Here is a 23,808-nt window from a genome sequence, read left to right on the forward strand (position 1 = left end):
AAACCGAAATTAAAAGGTTTTGCGCCAAGTACATAATTACGGTTTGGAAATTATATACAACGTTTTAAATGCCGTTTTGATCAAATAAATATTTGTATTAAAATTTTCACCGGGCGATGCTATCCTAGGAGCGTATTCATTCATTCATTCTTTAAAAATTATGGGCTCAGTCCAGTGGCACTATTTCGCCAGTGTCACGGTATTAGGAACTTAACATACAACTTAAATTGTACAGGTAGTACAAGACAGTGTACGGTGATTTTATTAGCATTTATAAAGCGATAGCTGGACTTTACAAGTAGCACGTGGTAGTCCACGTGTAGGCCGTTGACTCTAAAATAATGGTTAAATGAGTTTCAGGATTAATTCTTCATTCACTGCACACTACCACATTAGTTTACTGTATAATAAGCTATTGATATTACAGTTTTAATGAGCAAAAAACAAAGGAATTATTCAATTTGCTAACTATCAAGATGGCGCTCGAGCCGGGAGACATAACCTTCAATCAGAAACGTCACTTTTGACACTGACAGATCATATCAATAACAAATCCAGATCAAATTTATAACCTGATTTACAATCAGAATACGCCTCCTATTCTAGCATTTTTTAATACTTTTCAAACTTAAGTAAACACAGAGCAACTGCCGCATTGCTAAATAGCATTATACCTTGGTTTTTGCCACTCTAACATTATCCGAGTTAGCTATTGTACTGGCACGTAATAGTTGTAGTGAATCACGGCTTTTTGCATTCGATAAGAGTATTATAGATACAGGAAGTGAAAAAAGGATGGGATTACCTTGCTGCGTACAATAATGAGCGTATTACAATGTGAAATATTTAGCACATACGACATTTCTTTCTGGCTTGTATTCGGGTCGCTTTTTTTGGATCTTTTTACCTGGGGATCAGATAATAGATAATGTTGACATCGAAAGCATTTTTTCTTATCTTAAAGGTGATCAGAGAGGTCTCGTAAAAGGAATGTATACTTAGTTATTCCTATGGTACTAACTGCGTATAAAGAATATAAAGATCGAATATTGGCTTTATAATGTCACTACCGTATTTTATGACATCGTTCGTAACAAACTCAACTTTATCATTTACCTGCAATTGACTGTTTAGGGTTCCGTATCTGTCAACGGATCCGTATTCTTAAGCCTTCGCTAACCGTTTGACTGTCAGCGTGCTATTATTCATTTAACCGCAATGGATAGACTATATTTAGGATTGGGTACAAGAATATTTTTTTCCTCAAGCTAAAAATGAAATGCCTTACTTCAAATCAGGTCCGGAAATACTACGTATCCGTTACGATGAGTGAAGTTGATATGAAAAGGAATTTCATACAGCCTTACACAAATAGGCCTGTAAAGCAACCTTTTGTTTTTAGTAGATTCGTAATTTGTTTTTAGCTGTGTAAACCTACGAATAAAACAAATCGACTACCACTTTTTTCCATCGTTTGAGAAAAGCCCTAAACAAATCTGCGAGAAACGGGGTTGCCGGCCGCGTATCCCTATCCGTCTATATCTACTTTGCCTGCCACCCTTCGTTTCCCGGCCTCTATGGTAATGTACTATTTCAATTCTCGTTATTATAAGTAATAATAAAAATTATGATTGCCTTTGAGCCATCTTGCATGTTTTTGTGGGGCGTGTCACCGTCTGCCGGAAACCAAATTGCATACAGTTTTATTAAGCAGGCTCCGGTTATATCATATAGACCAGTATTTAGTCCATCGCTTTCACCCAATAGGCTAGTAAATTTTAGATTCCATCAAATCTCAATGGCGGATATTGCCTCTGCGTGCGTCCCATGACACGGGCAAGGGTATCCGCTCGGTATACGGAATGTATAAGGGACATTCCATTACTGTCAAATCGGCTCCGCGCACGCATCCAAAATGTTCAGAACACCATTGTTCCTATATGGTAATAATAATAATATAAATAGTTAAATCATGAATCGTCAAACAAAAAAATATCTGTATATTTTGTTTACTATTAAAATATTTGGACACTAGCTAACCCCAGTACGCATTGATAACTAATACTTGGTGTTCGAGTAGAAAAGTGATGGTTTTGTACCAGCGATAAAGTCTTGTAAAAATTCTGTGTACCTAACTAGCAGCCTTTTTTGCCATTGCCAAATATTTCTTTACAATTAATGGAATTTAAACTGTCGTGAGACGTACTAACATTAAAGTAAATAATTCTACGGATTACACTGACGTATTTTTAGTCACTCGTGCGACATAAAGGAGACATAAGCTCTCCAAAACATGTCGCGCGAGTGACAGTGATGTTCTTCACAATTAATAAAAACTTACTGGTAAAATCTCAAAAGATTACTTTTATAATTGCTCAGAAACCCTATTAAATCTGCTTTGTTGACTAACAATTTCTCATTTCTGTCCCCTTGCCCCAAACCTTGCTTGGTCACGTACATTGTCTATTTATTCCATAAACGAGATTTGTTTTATCCCACCTGATTGACCCTCCCCTGTGTGACGTCATTTATAAATTTACTGCATGGGCAAAATCCAGTCGGACAAAGTGTGCAATGTCATATTTTGCTACGCAGGAAATTCTGCTTTACTCATACAGCCGGTATCTTGAAAAGTTTTAGTGTGATGTCCTACTTTCTAAGAATATACCTCTACATAAAATATGGGAGGCAATATTATTTACCTCTACATGTATATTTTTAATGCAATTATTTCGTGACGTATACCTTTTTGTTTTAGCCCATATCTTATATTTGTTATAGGGCCATAGAATTTATTTAGTAAACGTTGTTAGTTTTATGTTTAGTTATAGTTTATTTCTGTAGGTATCGTAGTTATTGTATATTTTTCGTAGTCGACGATACCACGAAATGATACCGGATACTCCGCTTTCCCGACTAGTTGAAGTATTCGGTATATCTATTCTTTTTACTTACATATCTTTTAACGTTTGCAAGGTTATTGAGTTCTATTCGATAATAATATATCACTGTTCGGTCTCAATAACGCGTCTGCATTGAGTTGCGTAATTGCTTCCACTGATTGAATACAATTTAACATAACACAGCCCTACGCTTCCTGAGGCGGAGGGGAAGAATTGCAGCGAAAGCGTATCTTGCTTAGGGTCGTCTATTTTGTAATGATGTTGGTTTTTACAAGCTTTAACGTGCCCTGTTAGTACGTATATGTTATTTTGTTAGTGTCGAATCTTGGAAGCTACATTTTACTCGCTTCCCGATTTCCAAATGAGCTGAAAAATTGTATACATATCGAGCTGATCTGATAATGGAGACAAGAGGTGGCCATAGGTGACGCAACCTAATTGTGTTTGAGGTTTTTAGTATTGTCTCTATGAGTATTAGTTGCCCGTGGTAATGAAAGTAGTCAGCGACAAAAGCTTGTACTCATAAAGACATTTGTTCATCAAAAAACTTAGTATCCATGCTACAACCATAGTCACACCAATTATTAAAATAAAAACGGCGGCTTCACAAAAATTCACCCTCAACGCAACCCAAACATGCAATAAATAAAAGTAATACATTCCTCAGTAAATCACCGCTGTATAATGTACGCCGAGCGACATATATCGACTGAAAGATACCGAATAGCCCCGCTGACCGTGCTGGCCAATTTTACGGTCCACTGCCTACCGGCCGATTCAATTTCGGTAAAATTTTATTTGTCCGAAGTCGACCGTGCAACTGAATTCTATCGGCGGGTTCATATACGATTCCCTGACGGTTTCGAGTGTAGTTTGGTGTTTTAGAAATTGTCGAATAACGCGGACTCGGAGTAGGAATTAGGATAGGGTCCGATGAATATGTAGCAAGCGGCCTCCTACGTAAAAGTATTTCGAATCTTGGAACAAATGATCGCAATTCTTCATAAATATGTACTTACGACATTCTACGCTATTAATGGACGATACGGAACGATAAAAACATGTGTAATTTGTAAGCATCACTAACAATATAACAAATATAGGCACGTCTTAAAATAAAAATACGGGTCCGTAAATTATATCATTTTGACCTTATAGTACTCCCCTCATTCTTTGCCAATAATTTCCATATATTTTCCAAGATGCATTTGATCGAAAATCGTCATGAAAGGAAATGATTAATCGCTTCGAAATATATTTTTCAAGTATGCACACTTAAATAAGAACACACAATGTTCTTGAAAACGACGTATGTGTTACAAATAAAGTCTGCACTTAAGCTGTTTTGAAACAACACCATATGATAGGGAATGCCCCTAACATTAATCAAATGTAAGCCATTGAAGGGGCGACGAAATGTACGCCGATTGTCTATGAAACTACATCTTTGACAATAAAATCGTATCTAGACTGCCTCCTACATTCCAAAACCTACCTTGCTCCATTGAAATAGTGTTTCAAATTCAAATCAATATTAAACGTTATACGATTTTGTTTATGTGTATCTTATATTTATTACATCGTACTGGGACTATAAAGAAAGCTGTCAAGAGACGTCTGAACGTATATATTTTTGGAAAAGTATTGGGGTGTTTTAGAAAAGGCATTTTTTAAAGTTAAATGTAATGTGTGAATTTTATTGATAACATAACTATTATATTTGTGTTCCACTGTTATATACGAAAACGGGTTTTCTATTGTATATCTGTCGAAGTACACTTAAAACAATATTCATTATTGTTTTTTTTTTTCCAGGTAAGTCCACTTATAAGAGAAATCTAATTCGTCACCGAAGCACTCGGAACTTTTCAAGGTAAATGCTAAAGTAACTGTGTAAATACAATAGGCATGATATTAAAATGTTTATCAACTGTTGTCGAAATCAGACCAAATAAATGTGAAACCACCTGTGTCCGAAGGGTGACAAACAGATCCTTATTATTAAGCCTTTGTTGTCTTTCTGTCCGTCGCCGGCAAACTAAGATATTATACGGCAAAAATGACCAGAATTTTTAGAACTTTATGGTGGCTTTAATCGTATTTTTTTTAACTTGACCTTTAAATTAAATATTAAGCTTGTTCGATAGAAAAAAAAACCGGCCAAGTGCGAGTCGGACTCGCACAGGAAGGGTTCCGTACCATTATCTATAAAAACGGTCACGCATCCAAGTACTGACCCCGCCCGACGTTGCTTAACTTCGGTGATTGGATGAGAACCTCGAGATTGGAAACAGACATTTATTTTATTCTGTTTTTAATGTTTGTTGTTATAGCGGCAACAGAAATACATAATCTGTAGAAATTTCAACTGGCTAACTATCACGTTTCATGAGATACAGCCTGGTTACAGACGAACGGACGGACGGACGGGCAGCGGAGTCTCAGTAATAGGCTCCCGTTTGACCCTTTGGGTACAGAACCCTAAAAACATACACCATAGCAGTATAATTTTAGTATAAAATAGCTAGTGATATGACCGAAGGATCTGAAGAGCAGAATTTTAAACAGAAGTATCTATAGATATTTTCAGAGTAATCGAGATACAAGGTAAAAATCCGTGCTATGGCCATTTCTTTAATCACAAGTTTCTTCTAATTTCCCAGACTTACACCCGTAATAGGTATCATTATAAAAAATCGCCAAACATGAGTTGGACTCAAGGAAAAAAATAGAACATTATAAAAAATATGTGATATCTACTGAATTCTTGAGTACGACTCGCAGTTGACCGGTTTTAATAGAATCGTGTTAATGGCGCTGAATGCCGGCAAAGTTTTTGATATTGTGTGTTTCATGCTGATTAACAGAATACAGTTGATATATCGTTCCGATAGTCCATTCGAACGGAAAACCTTCCCATCTAAAATCACCGCAATTGCTAATGCTTGACTAACCTACACACAATCTAAGACCATTACCAAAGTGGCCCTAAATAGAGGTGATGCAACTGCGGCACAGAATACTTTCATACGGCGGGAGCATTTGACTTTGATGCACAATAGCATCATTTTGTGTGTGTTTTATTCTGCCATTTGGTAGCCTCGTTAAATGATTAAAAGGAGCGCGAGCGTAATTATCATAGGAAAAATTTAAACGTCAAAGGGAGAAGACAAACCATTTTATCGGCTATCGATAGCTGACATAACACGTCAAGTATATATGTTTAATAAACAGTAACAAAATATGATGGAAATCACTTTATGTTGCTATGAACATAATGTTTTATGTCTTGTCAATTGACGATGTTTGCCAAAAACGTTCCAAATATATTGTTATGTTTATTTGTACGACCATGGCAATGGCAAAGGAAAAAATATTTAATTAATTTTCTGGTTTCTTGATGCAGGATATTTAAACATGATTTCCTTTTAAAACTTATGTCAACAGATATTAGAGGTATCATAACACTTTATGCTGGAACTTAACACATTCACTGCTAGCGCGAGCTACGTGCTACGAGCGTAGACGATAAACGATTTTTGCTGTTTGTAGCGAAAAACGCCTACGAACAGAGAACCCCACTAGCCTAGTGGGTCGCTGGCAGAGTGAATGTATTAATTCTACGCTTTGAACTTTAATTTTCATTCATATAAGAATAGTCCACCCGCGGTATCTTATTAGAACTGTCCAACTAGAATCAACTATACCTATACATCAAATAAATTAAAATGTTTAACAAATGAGAAATTTGTAAAAACTTGGCAAAGCCTGTACTTAGCAGTGTGACAAATACAACGCCCTTTACGGCCAGATTCGAACTTTAAGATACGTAACTTTCCTACTCAAAGTACGAATTGGGCCGTTAGATGATGATCTTATTCAACTTGGTAAATGCTGTAACTTTAACTGTAGCATTACAATATCTCCAGGAGTTATAATAAAAACAGCAGCGAAGCAGTGCCTCTGTTTTCTACTCTGTGGCACAATACAAATGTTCGGCAGTTAGTGGCATCCGTCACGGGATTACGGGTGACGGATGGGAGGGGAAGGGGGGTGCAATGACCAGGACATGTTTGTTAATATACAGATGGGCCTATTTTTAGCCTTGAACTACTTTTATAATGTACAATCTTAGCTATGTATGTGTAAAAGACCCCATGAGGCCTGACTAGAGTATACATTTTTGATATTGTACGGCGGAGTAATTAGTTAATATAACATACGGCCCGATTCGAAGAATGATTAAGACACATTTAAGATCTTGGAAATATCGTTAAAAGATTGATAACTAAACGACATGTCAAAATTGACGTTTATTTCGATTCCGCTGTAATCCCAATAAGATCTATCTACGATATTTCTGCTTCTGTCAATTATACGACATACGACCGATATCTAAATGAGAACTTATCTGAACCAAAACTTATCGTTATCGTATTTCATTCTTCGAATCGAACCGATAGTTAAATTTGAACACACAACTTTTTTGTTTTTCTGCTCCAAGTCAAGAGCTCTCGCAATCCTAATGGCAGAAAGAAATGTATTAAAAATATTTTTCTTTTTGGTTTGCGATCCTGAGTAGAAATGACATAAGATTTTCTAAATTAAAGAACAATGATGTACAACTTTTAATAAATTGACACATAGCAGAGGATACTGGGATAAAAATAAAAATAAAAAAATAAATATTATAGGACATTATTACACAAATTGACTAAGTCCCACAGTAAGCTCAATAAGGCTTGTGTTGAGGGTACTTAGACAACGATATATATAATATATAAATATTTATCAGTGACGGATCGTTCAAAGAACTCGATTCCCACCGGCTTGTCTAATTTCAGCCTGTTGAGTACTTTCATGATCGGTTCATAGAGAAAAGGAAATCAAAATTAGCTCCGGGTTCCCTACGAATATTTGTGACGCGCCGCCACTGATATTTATAAATACTTAAATACATAGAAAACACCCATGACTCAGGAACAAATATCCATGCTTGTCACACGAATAAATGCCCTTACCAGGATTTGAACCCGGGACCATCAGCTTCGTAGGCAGGGTCACTACCCACTGGGCCAAACCGGTCGTCGATTCGGTCGGTCGGTATGTCGATTTAATTTTAAAATGTTAAATTAATTTGTTGTTTTAAGTCAATGTTGTGGGCCCTTACAGGGTGTCATGGTCTGAATTGTATTTTATTGTATAACATCTTGATTGTACATGACTCTACAACAAATAAATGATATGATATGATATTCTTATAAGATCTTGACACAACTCGCAGTGCATATCGCAGGCGCGAATAAACGCGAGCGATCCTATATCAATATCAAATCCATAATAGACTTTAAAATTTGAATATTCTTCGGGTTGGGTTAGATAGGTACACATAGTTGTGTCGTATCACCAAAATTTTAATTTCAACGTAGTCATGTCAACTTAATGCTTTATTTATTTTTTAAATTCGTGATTCCACCCTCGGAGATCTGGCAGGTTTTGATGTATAATTAATTTTAATGTGAATCATATGTCAAAAGTATGCAGAAAGGTTAGAAATAAATGAAAAATGGAATATTCACTGTCTGGGCGAGACTCGAACTCGCGACTCTGCCAACTGAGCTACCGACTCTTCACTCGACGACAGCGATTTTTTCAAATATGTCACTCATATGCGCCTTGTGTTGCCATCAATCGTTTGCAGACAACAAAGCAGTTAAACAGCAATAAAAGCTTATTTTATTAATACAAAATAAATAAAAGTATACATGATTTTTTTGTTTAGTTAAAAGTATACTGGTTCTCCAAAACACTAACTACACTAACAATAATATAACACTAAGGGCCTGTTTCACAATGTCCAAGTAAAGTATTGGATAGCTAATAAACAAATAAGTTAACTGCCAGATAAAACTACTTTAAGTTGTAATGGTATTTATAAGTTAAGGTTATTTGAAGATTATGAAACGCATACGATGACTTTATTCGTCAGATAAGTTACAAGTAGCTTATTTAGGACTTTACTTGGACATTGTGAAAATGTTAGCACAACAATTGTCCCGATACGAAGAATGAGATACGATAACGATACACTCTGATTTAGATAAGTTCTCATTTAGATATCGTTTAAATGTCGTATAATTGACAGAACGTCACTTTAACGTTAGAAATATCGTAGATAAATCTTATTGGGACCACAGGGGAATCGAAATAAACGTCAAATTTGACATGTCGTTTAGTTATCGATCTTTTAAAGATCTTAAACGTGCCTTAATCATTCTTCGAATCAGGCCGAATTACTTAAAAGTAAACAATACATGCATTAAATAAATAGTACATTTTCGAATACCTTTTACAATATAACTGCAGAAGTCAAATACATTACATATTATAGTAGGTAGGTATAACTAATACGATGTTTTAACGAGAAATTGTAATTCAAATACTAAAATACGAGGCAGTGGACTTGAAAATATAAACAGTGATGTAATTAAATATAACATATTCGCCTCAACACTTTTCATAAAAATGCTCAAATATGATATAAATTTTTAAAATCAAATTTTTCTCCAACATTTTACGCGGTATGGCTTTTTTACTTATTTACGTGTAAAACACTGCAAATATTTAGTGAGATTTAATTTAACATACAAACATCCCCTTGGGCAACAATATGTGGATACTGAATTTTAATTACTTCCTTTTATTGTGTTCGCAATAGGCTGGCCAGAAAATGGGTATTGTTTTCAAGATTTTGCCTTAATATACTGGTGTATATACATCCGGTGAACAGTGAACATATTTGAAACAGTAACTTGACTCGACCCTTTTTAAGGTGAAGGTGCCATCAATCCTATTAAGTATTACAATTATTATAAAAGAAAACGGATATAATCTTTACACTTCTTGAGATATGTTCTAGACCGTATAAAACATATGAAATATGTTTTTTCCTCGCAAGTGTGTTGAAAAACGTCGTATGAAACGCGTGTGCATTGTTCATTTATTATAAACATCGGCTTTCTTATTGCGCGCTCGCTTTCGACTCGCGTAATGACCAACGTAGCATACTTGTAAATATCAGAATGTACTACATATTTTTGAATAAAGTATTGTCGAATGTGATCCTTTGTTGTGTGTTGATGAAATTAATAAAAAAATATATGAAATTGCCAATAATTTATCTTTACTTAATATTTCGCATTACACGGAACAAGTGATTGGAATAAATACGAGTAGCTGTATTTAAATATTTGTATGTTGCGGAATATTGCAATTGCAAGTTAGAAGCATTGTTGAAAGCCTGCCAGTGCCAACATAGTGGTAAATAATTTTATGAATTCCTTTGCAGCATTTCAATTTCAGTAACTGTGCAGTGCAGCACAGAGATATTATTTATAAAAATGTTCATTTATTCATTTTCGTAACGTAAAAGGATTTACATTGTACAAAATCGAATTATAGAAAAAAAAATGTTATCAGAATACGGATCACCTCCGCTATATTCCGAGCACAAGACTAGATTTTTGAAAGTTATGAATTTACTCTTATATACAATGAAGCGAAGACCTAACTTTCAATTCATTTCAAGGAAACTTAATTTAAAGGAGTCTGACTCGCGATCCGGAGATTCCTCCGCCATCAGTTTTTTTTTTGTGCTACTGTTTAAAATAGCAACTCAGGCTTGAATGACTGTTATGAATATTTATTTACAAAAAAACTTTGACAACTATATATAATGGTTATAAAACATCGATTTATAAAGGCATAGATTCCTAGTCTGTACATTCCTAATGAAACCACTTCAACTGCGACATTATGTCGCACTCGTTCGAACGGCTCTCGCAGTATTCAAGGTCGAGTCGGTTTGTGTACACCTCCCGGTTGTAAATTAAAAAATACAGGGAAGTTGGCAGCTTGAGCGGTGAATAGGTGTCACAATTCATCACTAAATAAAAACAAATCACCTGATATTACATTTCACGCGTAAGTATCGAGTTTAATATGATATGTTTACGTAAAAGTATTTTTTACACGCATATCTAAGTCAAGATACTGCTAACCGTTGTTCTGCGTCCGGGGCCGCCCTAAGGTCATAATTCTCTGCAGGAAAGGGTTAGGGCGGTTATTTATAAACCAATTAAATCGTCCGCTGGGAACGGCAGATAACGTCCGAATGCCCATTGTCTTTTAAAACTGGACCTCTATCTGGACCAGTAATTTACATATGTCGAGTTGTCAAAGCAATCGTACTAGAATGATGTATTTCTGATAATTTAAAATCAATATCCACTCGAGTCCGCTATGCGCATTCATAACGCTGTCTCGCTCACACACTGGAGCGGCGAGCATAAGCGCATAAACGGTACTTGATCATGACGTCACGACCGCCTTGAAGTATGAAAAACAAGAAAATCGCAGTTATGACGGTGAAATAAGGGGTCCTCCTTTAGTTACATTACACGAATTTCACGAATTTTTACCCCTCCCCCCTCCTTGTCACACCTGCTCACATTTGGTCACCCCCTCCCTCCTGATGACGTCACATATATGGCAATCTTGTTATTAACGAAATAAGAAGTTGGAATGCAGTATTATTATTTTGATACAATATAAAATAAAAAAATCTCACGAATAAAAACTGTATATCGTCGCAAAAACAAATTATTTAGATGTATTGCGAATAAAAAAATTCAAAACAATTTATGTCTCCTTTTGTAGAACAAAACTACACTTGACTTTTGTGGACTTGTGGAAGTTAAGTGACGTCACAAAGCTGTCCCCCCTCCCCCATGTCACAACGTGTCACATTTTCTCTCTCCCTCCCCTAAAAGTGTGACGTAATTAATGGATGACCCCTATTGCGTGAAATATATTTTTTTATGAAATGTAAGGAATCGTATGGTATTTTTTTATCATTTCCACTTTTTTTGTGTCTAATTTACTGTGTCAAATTGCTCATTTTGTATCTTTTTTAACTAAAATGGGTAATTCCACGAGACTGTAACGCCAGTTACCAATTCTTTCGTGTGTTCTTTAATTAATTAAAGTTTAAGTATCCAGATATCTACCTGTAGGACTACGCCAGACATACAGACACTTAATTTTGCTTAATTAATGTAAGAACACACGAAAGAATTGGTAACTGACGTTACATTCACGTGGAATTACTCAATTTTGTTATATAATTAAACACGTTTCATCATTCTTATTGTCAGTGGACGATGGTATATGCTTCGCTGCCTTCAGGACCATATAATCCTTCCAAGGAAGCTTTTAACACCTCGGACCAATTTGCTCCCAAAAGACCGTTATTTTGACGCCGCACGCTGAATAATGCGTCACATCACATTGAGTGGAAGCAATATTTAATGACACATATAGGCGTATTCAAATTTTTAATAACAGATTAAGAATTAGATTGGAGTAGGTATATAATAAAAGGCAGCGATTTGGCATAAATACATAAATCATACATGGCTAAAGAACGGAAAAATAAAACTAAAAAACAAGTTTTTTAGGGTACATATATATATATATATACATTATTATACATTATTATTCATAGTTTCCTGCTACCCGAAGGTTGTCTGGAAGAGATCGCTTCTTAGCGATAAGACCGCCTGTTGTTACCTAACTTTTACGTGTTTTTTTCATTTCCTGTCTATTTTTAACTGTATGGTGCACAATAAAGAATATTTACTTACGTACTTACATTATTATTATTATTTTCGCTTTAATCTAATGGTGTAACCAAAATAATTTTTTGGTAAAGTCAATATTGTCGAAAATATTCACTCCAAAAGAAAAAAAATATGTGTCTACCCTCTAACTTTTGAATCATGGGCCCAAGAAATCGTTAAACAAAGCTTAATAAAAACTTTCAATGAAAACTATAGCGAACATGATCTTAGTAAAAAGACGTACAAAGCGCTACGAAGGTACTTACCCTTATGCTTGTAATGTACATGACACTAATAGCCCCCGTTTAGCCTTTCCTTTTTCAGGAACTACCTGTCATTAAAATGTCTGGTCGTGTCAAAACAAGTTATCAATTTGTTAAAACAGAATCGACGTCCCAGTGCGATCGCATCGTTACGAGTGACAGGCGCGCGGTAACTGGCTACGCCGTAGGCGCCTACGGCGTAGCAGCGTAGCACCACACGTGTAGCTCGAAGGCGTTTGTCTCTACAAATTGAAGGCTATAACACTCTGAATTTGAGGCGTATTATGATTATAATAACATTTTATGCATTTGCAGTTGCTGCATGGTTCCATTTTTATCACTTGTCCCACGTATGCCCGTCACTTTCCCGCTTACATACCTGTTAGAACGTGACAGACATGCTGACAAATGATAAAGAGCCGACCATCTTAGCCCTACTGGATTTGTTATGGATATAATAAATAGTTTTTTCTCAAACTTGCAATGAAATGTTGACATGACTTTAAATAAGGGCCGGAAATACTACATATCCGGTGCGATGAGTGAAGACGATATGTGAAGGAATTTCATCCAGCCTTACACACCTAGGCCTGTAAGGCAACCATAAGGCAACCTTCTTCTTCTTTCTTGTGTTTTTTTTTTAATTATTATTTCAGAAATGTCAAAAGGGGAACGAACATTTGATTATTTTTGCGCTACATTACACTTTTTTCCTTTTTTTTCTTTTTTGTTAATTTTTTATTATTACATTGGGGTTTTCTAAAGGGGAACGAAAATTTGATTATTTTTGCGCTACGACGCAGGGTGTAGGAGATTATTTTTCAGTCATGCAGAAAAATGCCTTAAAATACATTACCAAAGATGGTTTTCTGTGAATATTGTTGATTATAAAAAAAAGTCTCAGTTTGTGTATCAAAGCAAAACGAGGCTAATTATTTTGAAGATACGTTTTGTTTTGATTCAATACTTCTCGTGACATTTTGTAAAAGACATGTAAGTGAGATATATATTTAAAAAAAATATGTCAACGTATTTCTGGGCTATTCTGTATAGTTGTCCATTATAGCTTTAGTTAAACGTCAAAATGCCGGTTTCAGACCTCACTCCAAACTTGTCTATCTTAGAAGTTTTATAGATAAATAATGTAATGCCTCCGGCTTGCGTCCCCTCGCACTCCCAACGTTGGGGTGGAAATGTTACGGAATTCTGTATATGTTATCTACGTAAATGTCATTTTTATATGGGGGATACTGGCGACTTAAGCTCTTTTGACTATGAGTAGGCTTTTAGGGAGTCAGTTTTAATGTCACTATTTGTAGGGAAGTGTGAGACAACCTATACTTGTGAAGTATTGTATTTATGTAGGCCGATCGTTAAATCCGCCATAACACGAAACTCCTAGGCACATCATATAACGCCGCCATTTCGTGGTTCGACAAGCGACCGCCCACCATATCGTACAAACCTCAACTTTTGACGATTTGCCTTGCGACGTTTAGGCATATGTAAGTAGCTTGAACAAATGAAAATAATTGATATAAGTTAGGTAAAAAATTAATTTACCTAATCAAATTAATAAAACAAAATAATATTATTAAATAATTGGTTGACTTTAACCTGTTAAATAACCTTGCAATTATATTGTAAAAAGAAAACTTTTCGTTCATAAGAAATGGACCTCTGTTCTGAATAAATTCATTATTTTGCGTACCAGATTATAATTTTTTGTGACCCTGACAATTTTCACGTAGAAAACATAGCTAAAATTATTATCATGCAAATATAATTTACGATGTGCCTGGTATATAGCTAGGAATATCGACGAAAACGTTGCTATCATCGATCTGCCGAATTATTTATAAGGCATATCACGATATACATGGGCAAATCTTAGGCATATCAATGGCGGCGTTTCATGATATTCCTAGGAATAGGAACTCCATAATCTGACGAATTTGACGGTCGGCCGCCAACAGAGGTCTTTAATAATCGCTATCGATTAAAATACGAATAATCTTGATTAAGCCCAAGTTTGACAATTAATATTACATTTAATCAAAAATTGATTTAATCAAAACATACTAGAGAAAGTACCGGTTCTTATTTCATAGCTGACTTAAAAAAATAAAAGCTGAACTTAGTTCCCTCAAATTTATTGACAGGAAAAACCGTGAGTTCAAAATAGGACTTAAAATGTATAGCAATAAAGTTCAAATTAGCTTGTGAGGCTCTTATCACGAACACGCCATGTTTATTTATGGCCAGTAAAAATTTAATGTTCTAATCTTAAAGAAATAATAACGAGCAAACTACTTGAGCGTGCAGAACGATCAGTTATCTCAAAAACCTCGTATTGTTTCCTTAAAGACTATTTTAAAAGCAACCTTGACGCGTATGGCGTAAGGATGACTTAAAAGAGTGCGGTAAGGGGGATAAGAGGCTACGAAAGTAATCAGCTGATTGTTAGTTAGTGTTTTGGAAAATGAACTTTGGAATACTATGGCATGTATACGTGATATACGTGACAATCCATAACAAAAGGGACCTTATGGCGGTCGGCGCTTACGTCACGTTGTACCTCATTAGTATTAGCGCGCCGCTAATAATGGCGTAAGCGCCGATCGCCGTAAGTTACCTTTTGATTTGGATTGTCACATATGTATAGCTTTTAAATGTAACTTGTGACTACTTCCACCAAAACTGCATTAAAATTGTAACCATTCAATATTTTACGTGTTTATTGCCTACTGTTGGTTTAAATATCAAATATTTACTGTCAAACAGCGAAATCGTACTGATATAATTCTAAAATACTTAGTCGTTTTGAATCGTACTAGCAGATATAAAAAAAAATATTACATATAAAAATATGATTTTTACAATCCACCCAATGAAGCCGTTTGTATCTGTAGTTAAATATTTTACTTTTTACATATTATTAACTTATCTAGATTATAAGTTAAGTGATTCTACTTTTTAATGCAAGTTTTTTGTCCCCAGAAGAAAGTATTTGATTTTTACATTTGTATGTTTATTTTTTTTAATTTTAATTTTATCAGTTTAAAGCACATTTGACTGGCGCACTAACAATACCTTGTCACCAAAGTAAAAAATATTTCATCTATTTTTTATATATATTTTTATAAGTAACAAAGTTGACATTATGAGTAAAAGGGCTGGGACGGTAACATAGTTGTATATTAACATACTCCAGGCTATAAATCAACAAAAACCAAGGGTCAAATACTGAGACCTATTCTAACGAATTATGAATATTTAAATTTTAAGAATCTTTGAAGTTACCTTTGATTGTGATTAATTAATGACCCGATTCGAAGAATGAGATACGCTAACGATAAGTTCTGGCTGAGATAAGTTCTCATTTAGATATCGTTTGTATGTCGTATAATTGACAGAAGCAGCACGATTCGGGCAACCACTGCCACTTTGACGTTAGAAATATCGTAGATAGATCTTATTGGGATCACAGCGGAATCGTACCGCTACACGTACATTTTGACATGTTTAATTATCGATCTTTTAAAGATCTTAAACGTGTCTTAATCACTCTTCGAATCGGGCCGTAAGAGCAACAAAGTGGTTAGCATATTGTCAAGACATTGACCACATTCAATCATTGTACCTATGTATAAGTACACATATCCCAGTAATTGGCGCCTAGGCGAGGTCAGCGCTGTGCCCAGCTACGTGTGACAGCCGTGACGTCACAAAGGCTCAATCGGCCACAGGCTTTAAGGGTACAGCTAAATTCGCTCACTGTCTATTTGGACGAGAAAGAAAGAAAAGCATTGTGTGCGCAAAATCAGAAAACTATTTCGGCTCAGTGATCCAAAAAGAATCTTGGTCTCCGAAACGAGAGCGCGCCAGAAAAATCAGAATATAAGAAAACTGATAAATTAATAGTACATTGTGCAACGAGGGTGGTAATTATAGACCCGAATTTGCAATATTCTTAACTCATAAAAAACACTCATAACTCAGAAAGGCGTGTTTATCACAGAAAAATATCAATGTCTAACACACAAATAAATGCCCTTTAGTATTCGAACCCACCCTCCTGCTTCAAAGGCTGGGTCACTACTGAACAGGCTAAAATAGCCGAATCGGTAGTCTCACTGAACTGACGGCGCTACCACGTTGAATTTATGCGTTACGGAACACAATTTCCCCATCGCTTTAATGTAACTAACGCCAAATATCTGAATATATGTTTACTATCTATGCTGCACATCAATTTTAGATGGGTTTCATTGCAATGTACCGTAATATCAAGGTGATAAAACCACACAACGATTTAAAAAGAAAATATGTTTCGTTATAATACGAGTGTAACATAGTAGGCAAATAAACATTATTTTTCTGGGAAAGGGATGATGTATTTGTAATTATACAATATACACTTAGATTGTTAATTTGGCAACGTACAAAACCTTTCAGCATTTTTTCGCAGTATCATTGGGGCTTTGGAGTACTAGGGCTTGAATTCTGTACTGTTCCTTCACTTTCAGTTGCTGGCGTCTATAGGCTACGATGACTTCTTACCATCAAGCGGGCCGTATGCTTGTTTGCCACCGACGTAGTATAAAAAAAGTGGGGCTGAATATTACTTATATGGAAAATTTTAAATTAATTATTGATCATATATTCAATTCTGCCACAATCACACATTTTGCAAGCATAATATGAAGCGTTTTTGTGAAAAATATTAATAAAATTATTCTTTAAAGTTATCTACTGACCGCTGTAACTTTATGGATTACTTTAAATACAAGATTCTTCGTGCGCAAAACCTCCGGTTTCAGTCTGTAATTAACCCGTTATACCTCTAATATAAAGGCCTTAAGTCACGTCTAATTATAGTATACGTAAGGTCGTCTGGCAACGCCCGGCAGCGCTCCTTTGAAATGCTTCAGAGCTCATAATAGAGTCCATAGGGCTCATTCATAGCCATGATTACTACAGTTCGTTATTTTTGTCAAGGCAACCGTACATAACTTCAGCAACAACCTGAAAAAAACCACGTATGCAAGCGAATTTTAACCTTAACACAACTACGCAAAGCATTCTTCATGTGTATAAAGAAAGATGCAGCCGGCGCCTAGCACGCGTCTGAAAGTGCGTCGCAAAGAAAATTGGGTTTTATAGTTGGGCTGTTTCGGTTGAGATTTGATTGAGGGTTATGAGAGCGTGATGTGTGATGCTCCTCGATTTGAATCATATGTTTTTAAAACGCGAATAACTGTTAAGGAGTGTTTAAGAGGCTGAGTGAGGCGTGGGATTATTGAGTATGAAATCACTATCCAGTCGCCTTCATACGTTCATTCATTTTGATATGTATGGGCACAATAGAAAAATGTGTTTAATAAAATCATTTATTCAGTGACTAGAGCAAAATTCACTACGCAGGTTTCATCCAAAGTGCACAAAGAGCATCTGTAATAAACAGAGATAGAAGTATTTGTGGCAAAATAAAGTGATTGACAAAATCAAATATCGACATAATAATTATCGATGTTACCTTAGCGATTATAGATATTTTTAACATTGTATAAAAAGATAGCTAAATACACAATACATTCGATATCTTCTTTGATACATCCATTGGTAGTTTTCTTATTTTTGGACACTGTAAATACTTAATATATGTAATAAAGAAATTATGGTCGGATTTGCATTCTTGAAATTTCTCGGTAAATTACAGCAAGTAGAATTTACATCTTTTAATTATTAATCTATGACATGACTGACTTATCGATGTTATTATTTGTCGATGTTTCATTTTCTGAAGCACTCGTTTTTGCCACAAAAACTTATATGTCTGGAAATAAACTCCACTATTTCACAAAAGTAAATTCAGCTGCAGGCATCGCTGAAAACGTTACACAAACATGACGTTGTCCATAGTACTCACAACACAAATGTTGAGCTTATAGAACAAAGTTTGATTTCTGTTAGACAATGCCATAATAGGACATTACGATACAAGTGCAATTTCCTAATCGCACGTGAATCGTACAACAAAATTGAAAATTATTCTAAGACTTATTTAATAACCAAATGTGTGAGTAGGTACATTTCACAAAGCAATAGGGATCTGTTTATGAATAATTAAAAATGGTAATAGCCGTTAAACTTGTACCTAAATGTTTTTTCTTCAAAGAGCTTCTTAATACTTAAAAAGCTTTTCTTAATACTAAGAGACGCATTAAATAAAATAAACCTTTTAGACACTAATTTTGTTCTCGCATTATTTTATCAAGCTTTTGACTGAATAGGTAGGTAGGTATTTACATTACTATGTTATTAGGTAAGCCATTATTGGCAGTAAAAGTTGAGTCATTTCCTATATAATTTGTTTTGATTGATTTGAAAGTCATTAATTGAATTTGATATTAGGTACAGATGTTTTGAAAACCTGATATTAGGTTAAGACAGTTAGCTAGGGCAGACCGCTCATATTGAACCTAGCTAACCACTCAAATATGAGCTCATAGTTCACATAATATGTATACATATTGTAAGTCAAAATTTCGTAAACAATGACACCTTCTCCCAGCATTCATATTTCGTAAAAAACATTTTTATTTTTATTGGGATAGCTTTCAATAAACTAATGGCAAGGTATACACCGCATATGTCATGGATTTATATTTTATCAACCAGAAATGTCACTTTCGTCAGCTGACAGATCATATCCACTACAAATGAATAACAAGAAATCACTATTTGAATAGACCTCCGTATAACTTTACATATAACAATAACATATATGTAAGTTCAATCAAGTATATCAGAAGTGATAATAAGTTATCGTTAGTAATTAGCATACATTTGCCGATGGTTGCGTCTGAGCCGAGCATCGAACCGGCACTTCACGCACGACTGAAACCACCGATCACCCGTAAGATTAATACTTATTACTTACGTTATCAACCGATGCCTCAGAATATATATGTACCTCGATGGCACAAATCTCAAGGAAAACGTCAAAAAATAGTACATTGTGCAACGAGGGGGGTAAGTGAAATTTTGGATACGAGGGTGTTACCACGCGTTTTTTTTCAAAATTTGCAAAACGAACAAAAATTAAATTTTTTTGTCGGTTTGTCGAATTACAACCGACAGCTGGAGGCTGGAGGGAATTAAAGACCCGAGTTTGCAATATTCTTACCCCCGGAGTTACACACAATGTTTTTCATCACACTTGGGAAGAAAAAACTAAATTTTAAGCGAAATAATTCTTAAATACGGTGACATATCAAACATTCGTTCGCCATTTTGTAATTTCTATTCTACCTATTCGGCATTCAGCCACGATTGAAAATTATGTAAAAATATTTTAAACGGCTGTTCAATTAATCAAATTAAATAATTTTAAACATGAACAAGTATATTAAATTATAAACGTCAGTATTTTAAAAGTAAAACTCATGTATGCTACTTCCTTTCTATGAATAAGTGACATAATTTAAAAAAAAGCTATAACTCCCTGGGGAGTTATAGCTTTTTTCACAATCCATAACTCCCGCGGGAACAAAATAGGCCTTTGTCCTTCAGCACACCTGCATGAAATAAGATCTTTTTCGAGCAAGTGTGATGTAAATTGTATTAACGAGTTTTTGTCTAGAGTGTTTATCAAATTGGGATGTCTTTACAGGTTTTAGTTTAGTAATATGAATGAAAAATTCGTTTCGCTTTTTTTAATTTTTGTTCGTTTTGCAAATTTTGAAAAAAAAAGGAAAGCCTAAACCTAGTTTCTTATTGTGTCAATAACATACTAACTACGGAACCCTAAAAATCATGGAGAATGAACAACATTTAGAAATCACGTGGTATACCCTCTTAAATATGTGGTCAATTTCAAGTAAATAATAACTTTTTCTTGAGTCGTGAGCTAAGCACCCCGAACTGTTGAGTGACATAGCACTGCCGATACGTTCTGACCAATACTTGGGTATAAGGTATTTGTAACTGCTAAAATTATTTTATAAAATGCTTACATTGTTATCCATAAACTACACTGCAGTGGATTCTACGAACAGAATATAATTTTTATTAAAATGTCAACTAAGTTGGTGTCTGTCTGGTCTCAAACCTGGGACGGTGGGGCGTCGCATGCAGGCAGGAAGTATCTGCGCCATTAGGAATAGTCGCTAGACAACTTCCGGCGCTAGGCTCGGTGGAAATTTTAAGTGAAACTGAAAAAAAAAACCTTATTTGAAACTTCATTCCTATGTATTCTTCATCGTTTTTTTTTGCATTATATTAGTTTATAGTAGGTTATATTTTTGATATAACCACACACTTGAAAAACGAGACGTAGGGCTTAGTGGTATGAAATGATTCTGAAAGCGATTTGCAATTTTTTTTTTTACCACAACAACAATTAATTTTTGGATTTTTTCGAGCGGCAATGTATTTCGTACATCGTGACCACTTTTGTGACAGTTGTGACGTCGCGTCATTGATGCTACGTCTTATTTCTGTGATGCGACGTTTTGAGTTCAAACAAAGTTAGTGATACATTGCTTGCTGAGTTTGCCTGTCCTTTTTAGCACTCTGCTTAGTGGATATATTTCTAGGTTTATATTACTTGAAATTATATTTAAGCTTAGTGTGTGTCGCGCTTTTACACATATTTCACGTTGGTGTTTTCGATCTGCTTCTAATCGTTCACACACTCAAACGCTAATAGCTATTTGTTATGTGGGGTGGAGTAAAACACAGTTTGACGGTTCAAACTAGACTGATTTAATTCGGGACGTAGTACTGCTTATAAGGGAGACAAGTCTCATTAGGATATTAGGATAAACATGAGAATAATAAACACATTATGGTCTCAGGACCATTTGAGATAAGTTAACACTAATGACAAATAACACATTAAGACATGAGGATGTTTACAATTATTGATGAGAAGTGTAAATAAAGTATTTAAGAAACTAATTATGATTTCAAAGTACAAAACTATTGGGAAAGGTAAACAAATATGTGAGTAGCAACTTAATAACTAAAACTAGGTATATGGATGGATCATATTATATAACACCTCCCCCCTTAGAATAAAGATTGGGCGTTAGCGCCTGATCTTTTAGAAGTCGCAGGAACAATGGAAACGGGTGAGATTGGCTGAGAATGCTGAGGCTCGATGTCTTCGTCTTCATCTTCTGTGACGCAGCTAGTTGAGATTGTAGACATGGGAATTGCGACGTGGGTTCTCTGTTGTCGAGATGAATTTGCGAAGCAGTTATTGAAGATCTGGATGCATCCGTTGGAATCGCGATTTGGAGAATTTGGTGTTCGGCGGCGTAGTAGAAGTCCATTGGGGCATCGTTTGCAAATTTTAAATACAAGGTAGGCTAACATTATTAGGCCAAGTGTAAAATAAACCCAAGAGAAGGTAGTGGTGTTCCTTTGGGCGAATGTTGTGGATTTTATTTTCTTGATTTCTTCTCCGTATTTATCTATATGGTTTTTGATTTGTTTCAAGGAATCTAGTGGCAATTCATTAATTTTAATTGGCATCAGGTCAGGTTTCGCGATGTCCCTGTATTCTTCGAAACAGTCGTCAGTTCTTATGTCGGGTACGATTATAGGGTAAGTTATATTTTCTTCGGAGTCTTGTGATGCTGATAGCGTGCTGTATCCAGTGTGGAGTTTACAGTTTTTCTGTAATGATAGGATGCCTGCGCCCTGTATCTTGTGATGTGTTACTTCTTTAGTGCATTGTAGGACGCAGTTGGTTTCGCCAGACAGTATGTATAGCCACTTGTTGTTCTCGATGTATTGAAAAGTGTTGATGTCGGCTTCGAAGGTTGAAGTAGTGCAGATTTTCGGAAGGGATTTGGAGATGCTGTGGAGAATTTGTAGTTCACACAGGGGACGAGCTGTAGCGTCGTAGGCGACGAGACCGGTGCAGACTTGTTTTTCGCTGGCGTATGTTTTGCAGGTTTCTAAACTGCTTGTCGACACGTAGGTTTGGCCGCTGGGGTTCGCAGCCAGGAACACGTGCTCAGGGAGGATAGTGGTATGAAGAGAGGAATTCGGATGTTTTATAGGGATGGAGTATACATGGTATAAGTCGAGAGGATCATTCTGAATTAAAGGGAATGTAAGTATATATACAAGTTTATCTGAATATACATATGCTGATAGAGAGGAAGATTCTAAGATTGTGTGTATATTTTGTGGGCTAACGGTGGAAACTAGATGTTTATTCGTGCGAATATGATTCGATAAGAGGAGTTCTTTATAAAGTTTTTCCAAGGTTATAATTGACGGATGGATTGTATTGGACTTTGCAAAGAGGATACTAGTTAGGCATTCGTTGATTTCGTTTTCAAGGTTTACTACTGACTCTAAAATTTGAAGGGAAATAGCTGACACATCTTGGCTGGCTTTTAAACTAAACAGAAGTGATTGAGAAGAGTTAAGGTAATTATTTAAGCGTTCGATATTTTCGTTAATGATTAACTCATCATAAGTGATTTTGAGAATTGATTCGTTGAAGGTTTTGACAGTCGAAGAAATTATTTGAGTTTGTTCGAGCATAAGTGATGAAAGATCGGTTTCACGTTTTTCGAGTTGGTTAATACAATCTTCATAATGCATGGCGTCTTTGGCATCAGGTGTACCAATGAGCCATTTAAGGACGTTTAAAAATATAAGAGTTGTCAATGGATTTTGATTTATAAACTATCATACTTAAATTTATAAACTAGATTTTGATTATAGTACTAGATTTAGATGAGTTTTCCTAACCTAAAATTATCCTAGATTAGTCGCCTTTTACGACACGCTTGCGAGACGCGTTAGGACTATTCTTGACATAGCCGGTCACTACACGGCTAAGGGGTTTAGTCGCCTCTTACGACATGCCAAACATTAAAGGCAGTAGGATTATTCTTTGGTAAAGCCGATCGCTACACGGCTAAGGGGTTT

At 35.4% G+C, this 23,808-nt stretch overlaps 2 protein-coding genes across 6 annotated transcripts in view; one reads left to right on the forward strand and one right to left on the reverse strand.

The window, feature by feature from the left end:
- The window catches only part of LOC133517253 (teneurin-m), a 777,194-nt gene that overhangs the window by 480,434 nt on the left and 272,952 nt on the right, over positions 1 to 23,808 (forward strand). The gene's annotated exons all lie outside the window — the stretch shown is intronic.
- LOC133517260 (uncharacterized) lies at positions 21,583 to 23,498 on the reverse strand. The gene has a single exon (XM_061850488.1). It carries the CDS (start codon positions 23,476 to 23,478, stop codon positions 21,925 to 21,927), a length of 1,554 nt encoding a protein of 517 aa, XP_061706472.1. The 5' UTR covers positions 23,479 to 23,498; the 3' UTR covers positions 21,583 to 21,924.

Source organism: Cydia pomonella, chromosome 4 (genome assembly GCF_033807575.1).
Source record: "Cydia pomonella isolate Wapato2018A chromosome 4, ilCydPomo1, whole genome shotgun sequence".
Lineage (NCBI taxonomy): Eukaryota > Metazoa > Arthropoda > Insecta > Lepidoptera > Tortricidae > Cydia > Cydia pomonella.

Bases quoted from the DNA above. Each gene is read 5' to 3' on its own strand.
- LOC133517260 (XM_061850488.1), bottom strand. From the start codon at position 23,478: ATGCATTATGAAGATTGTATTAACCAACTCGAAAAACGTGAAACCGAT.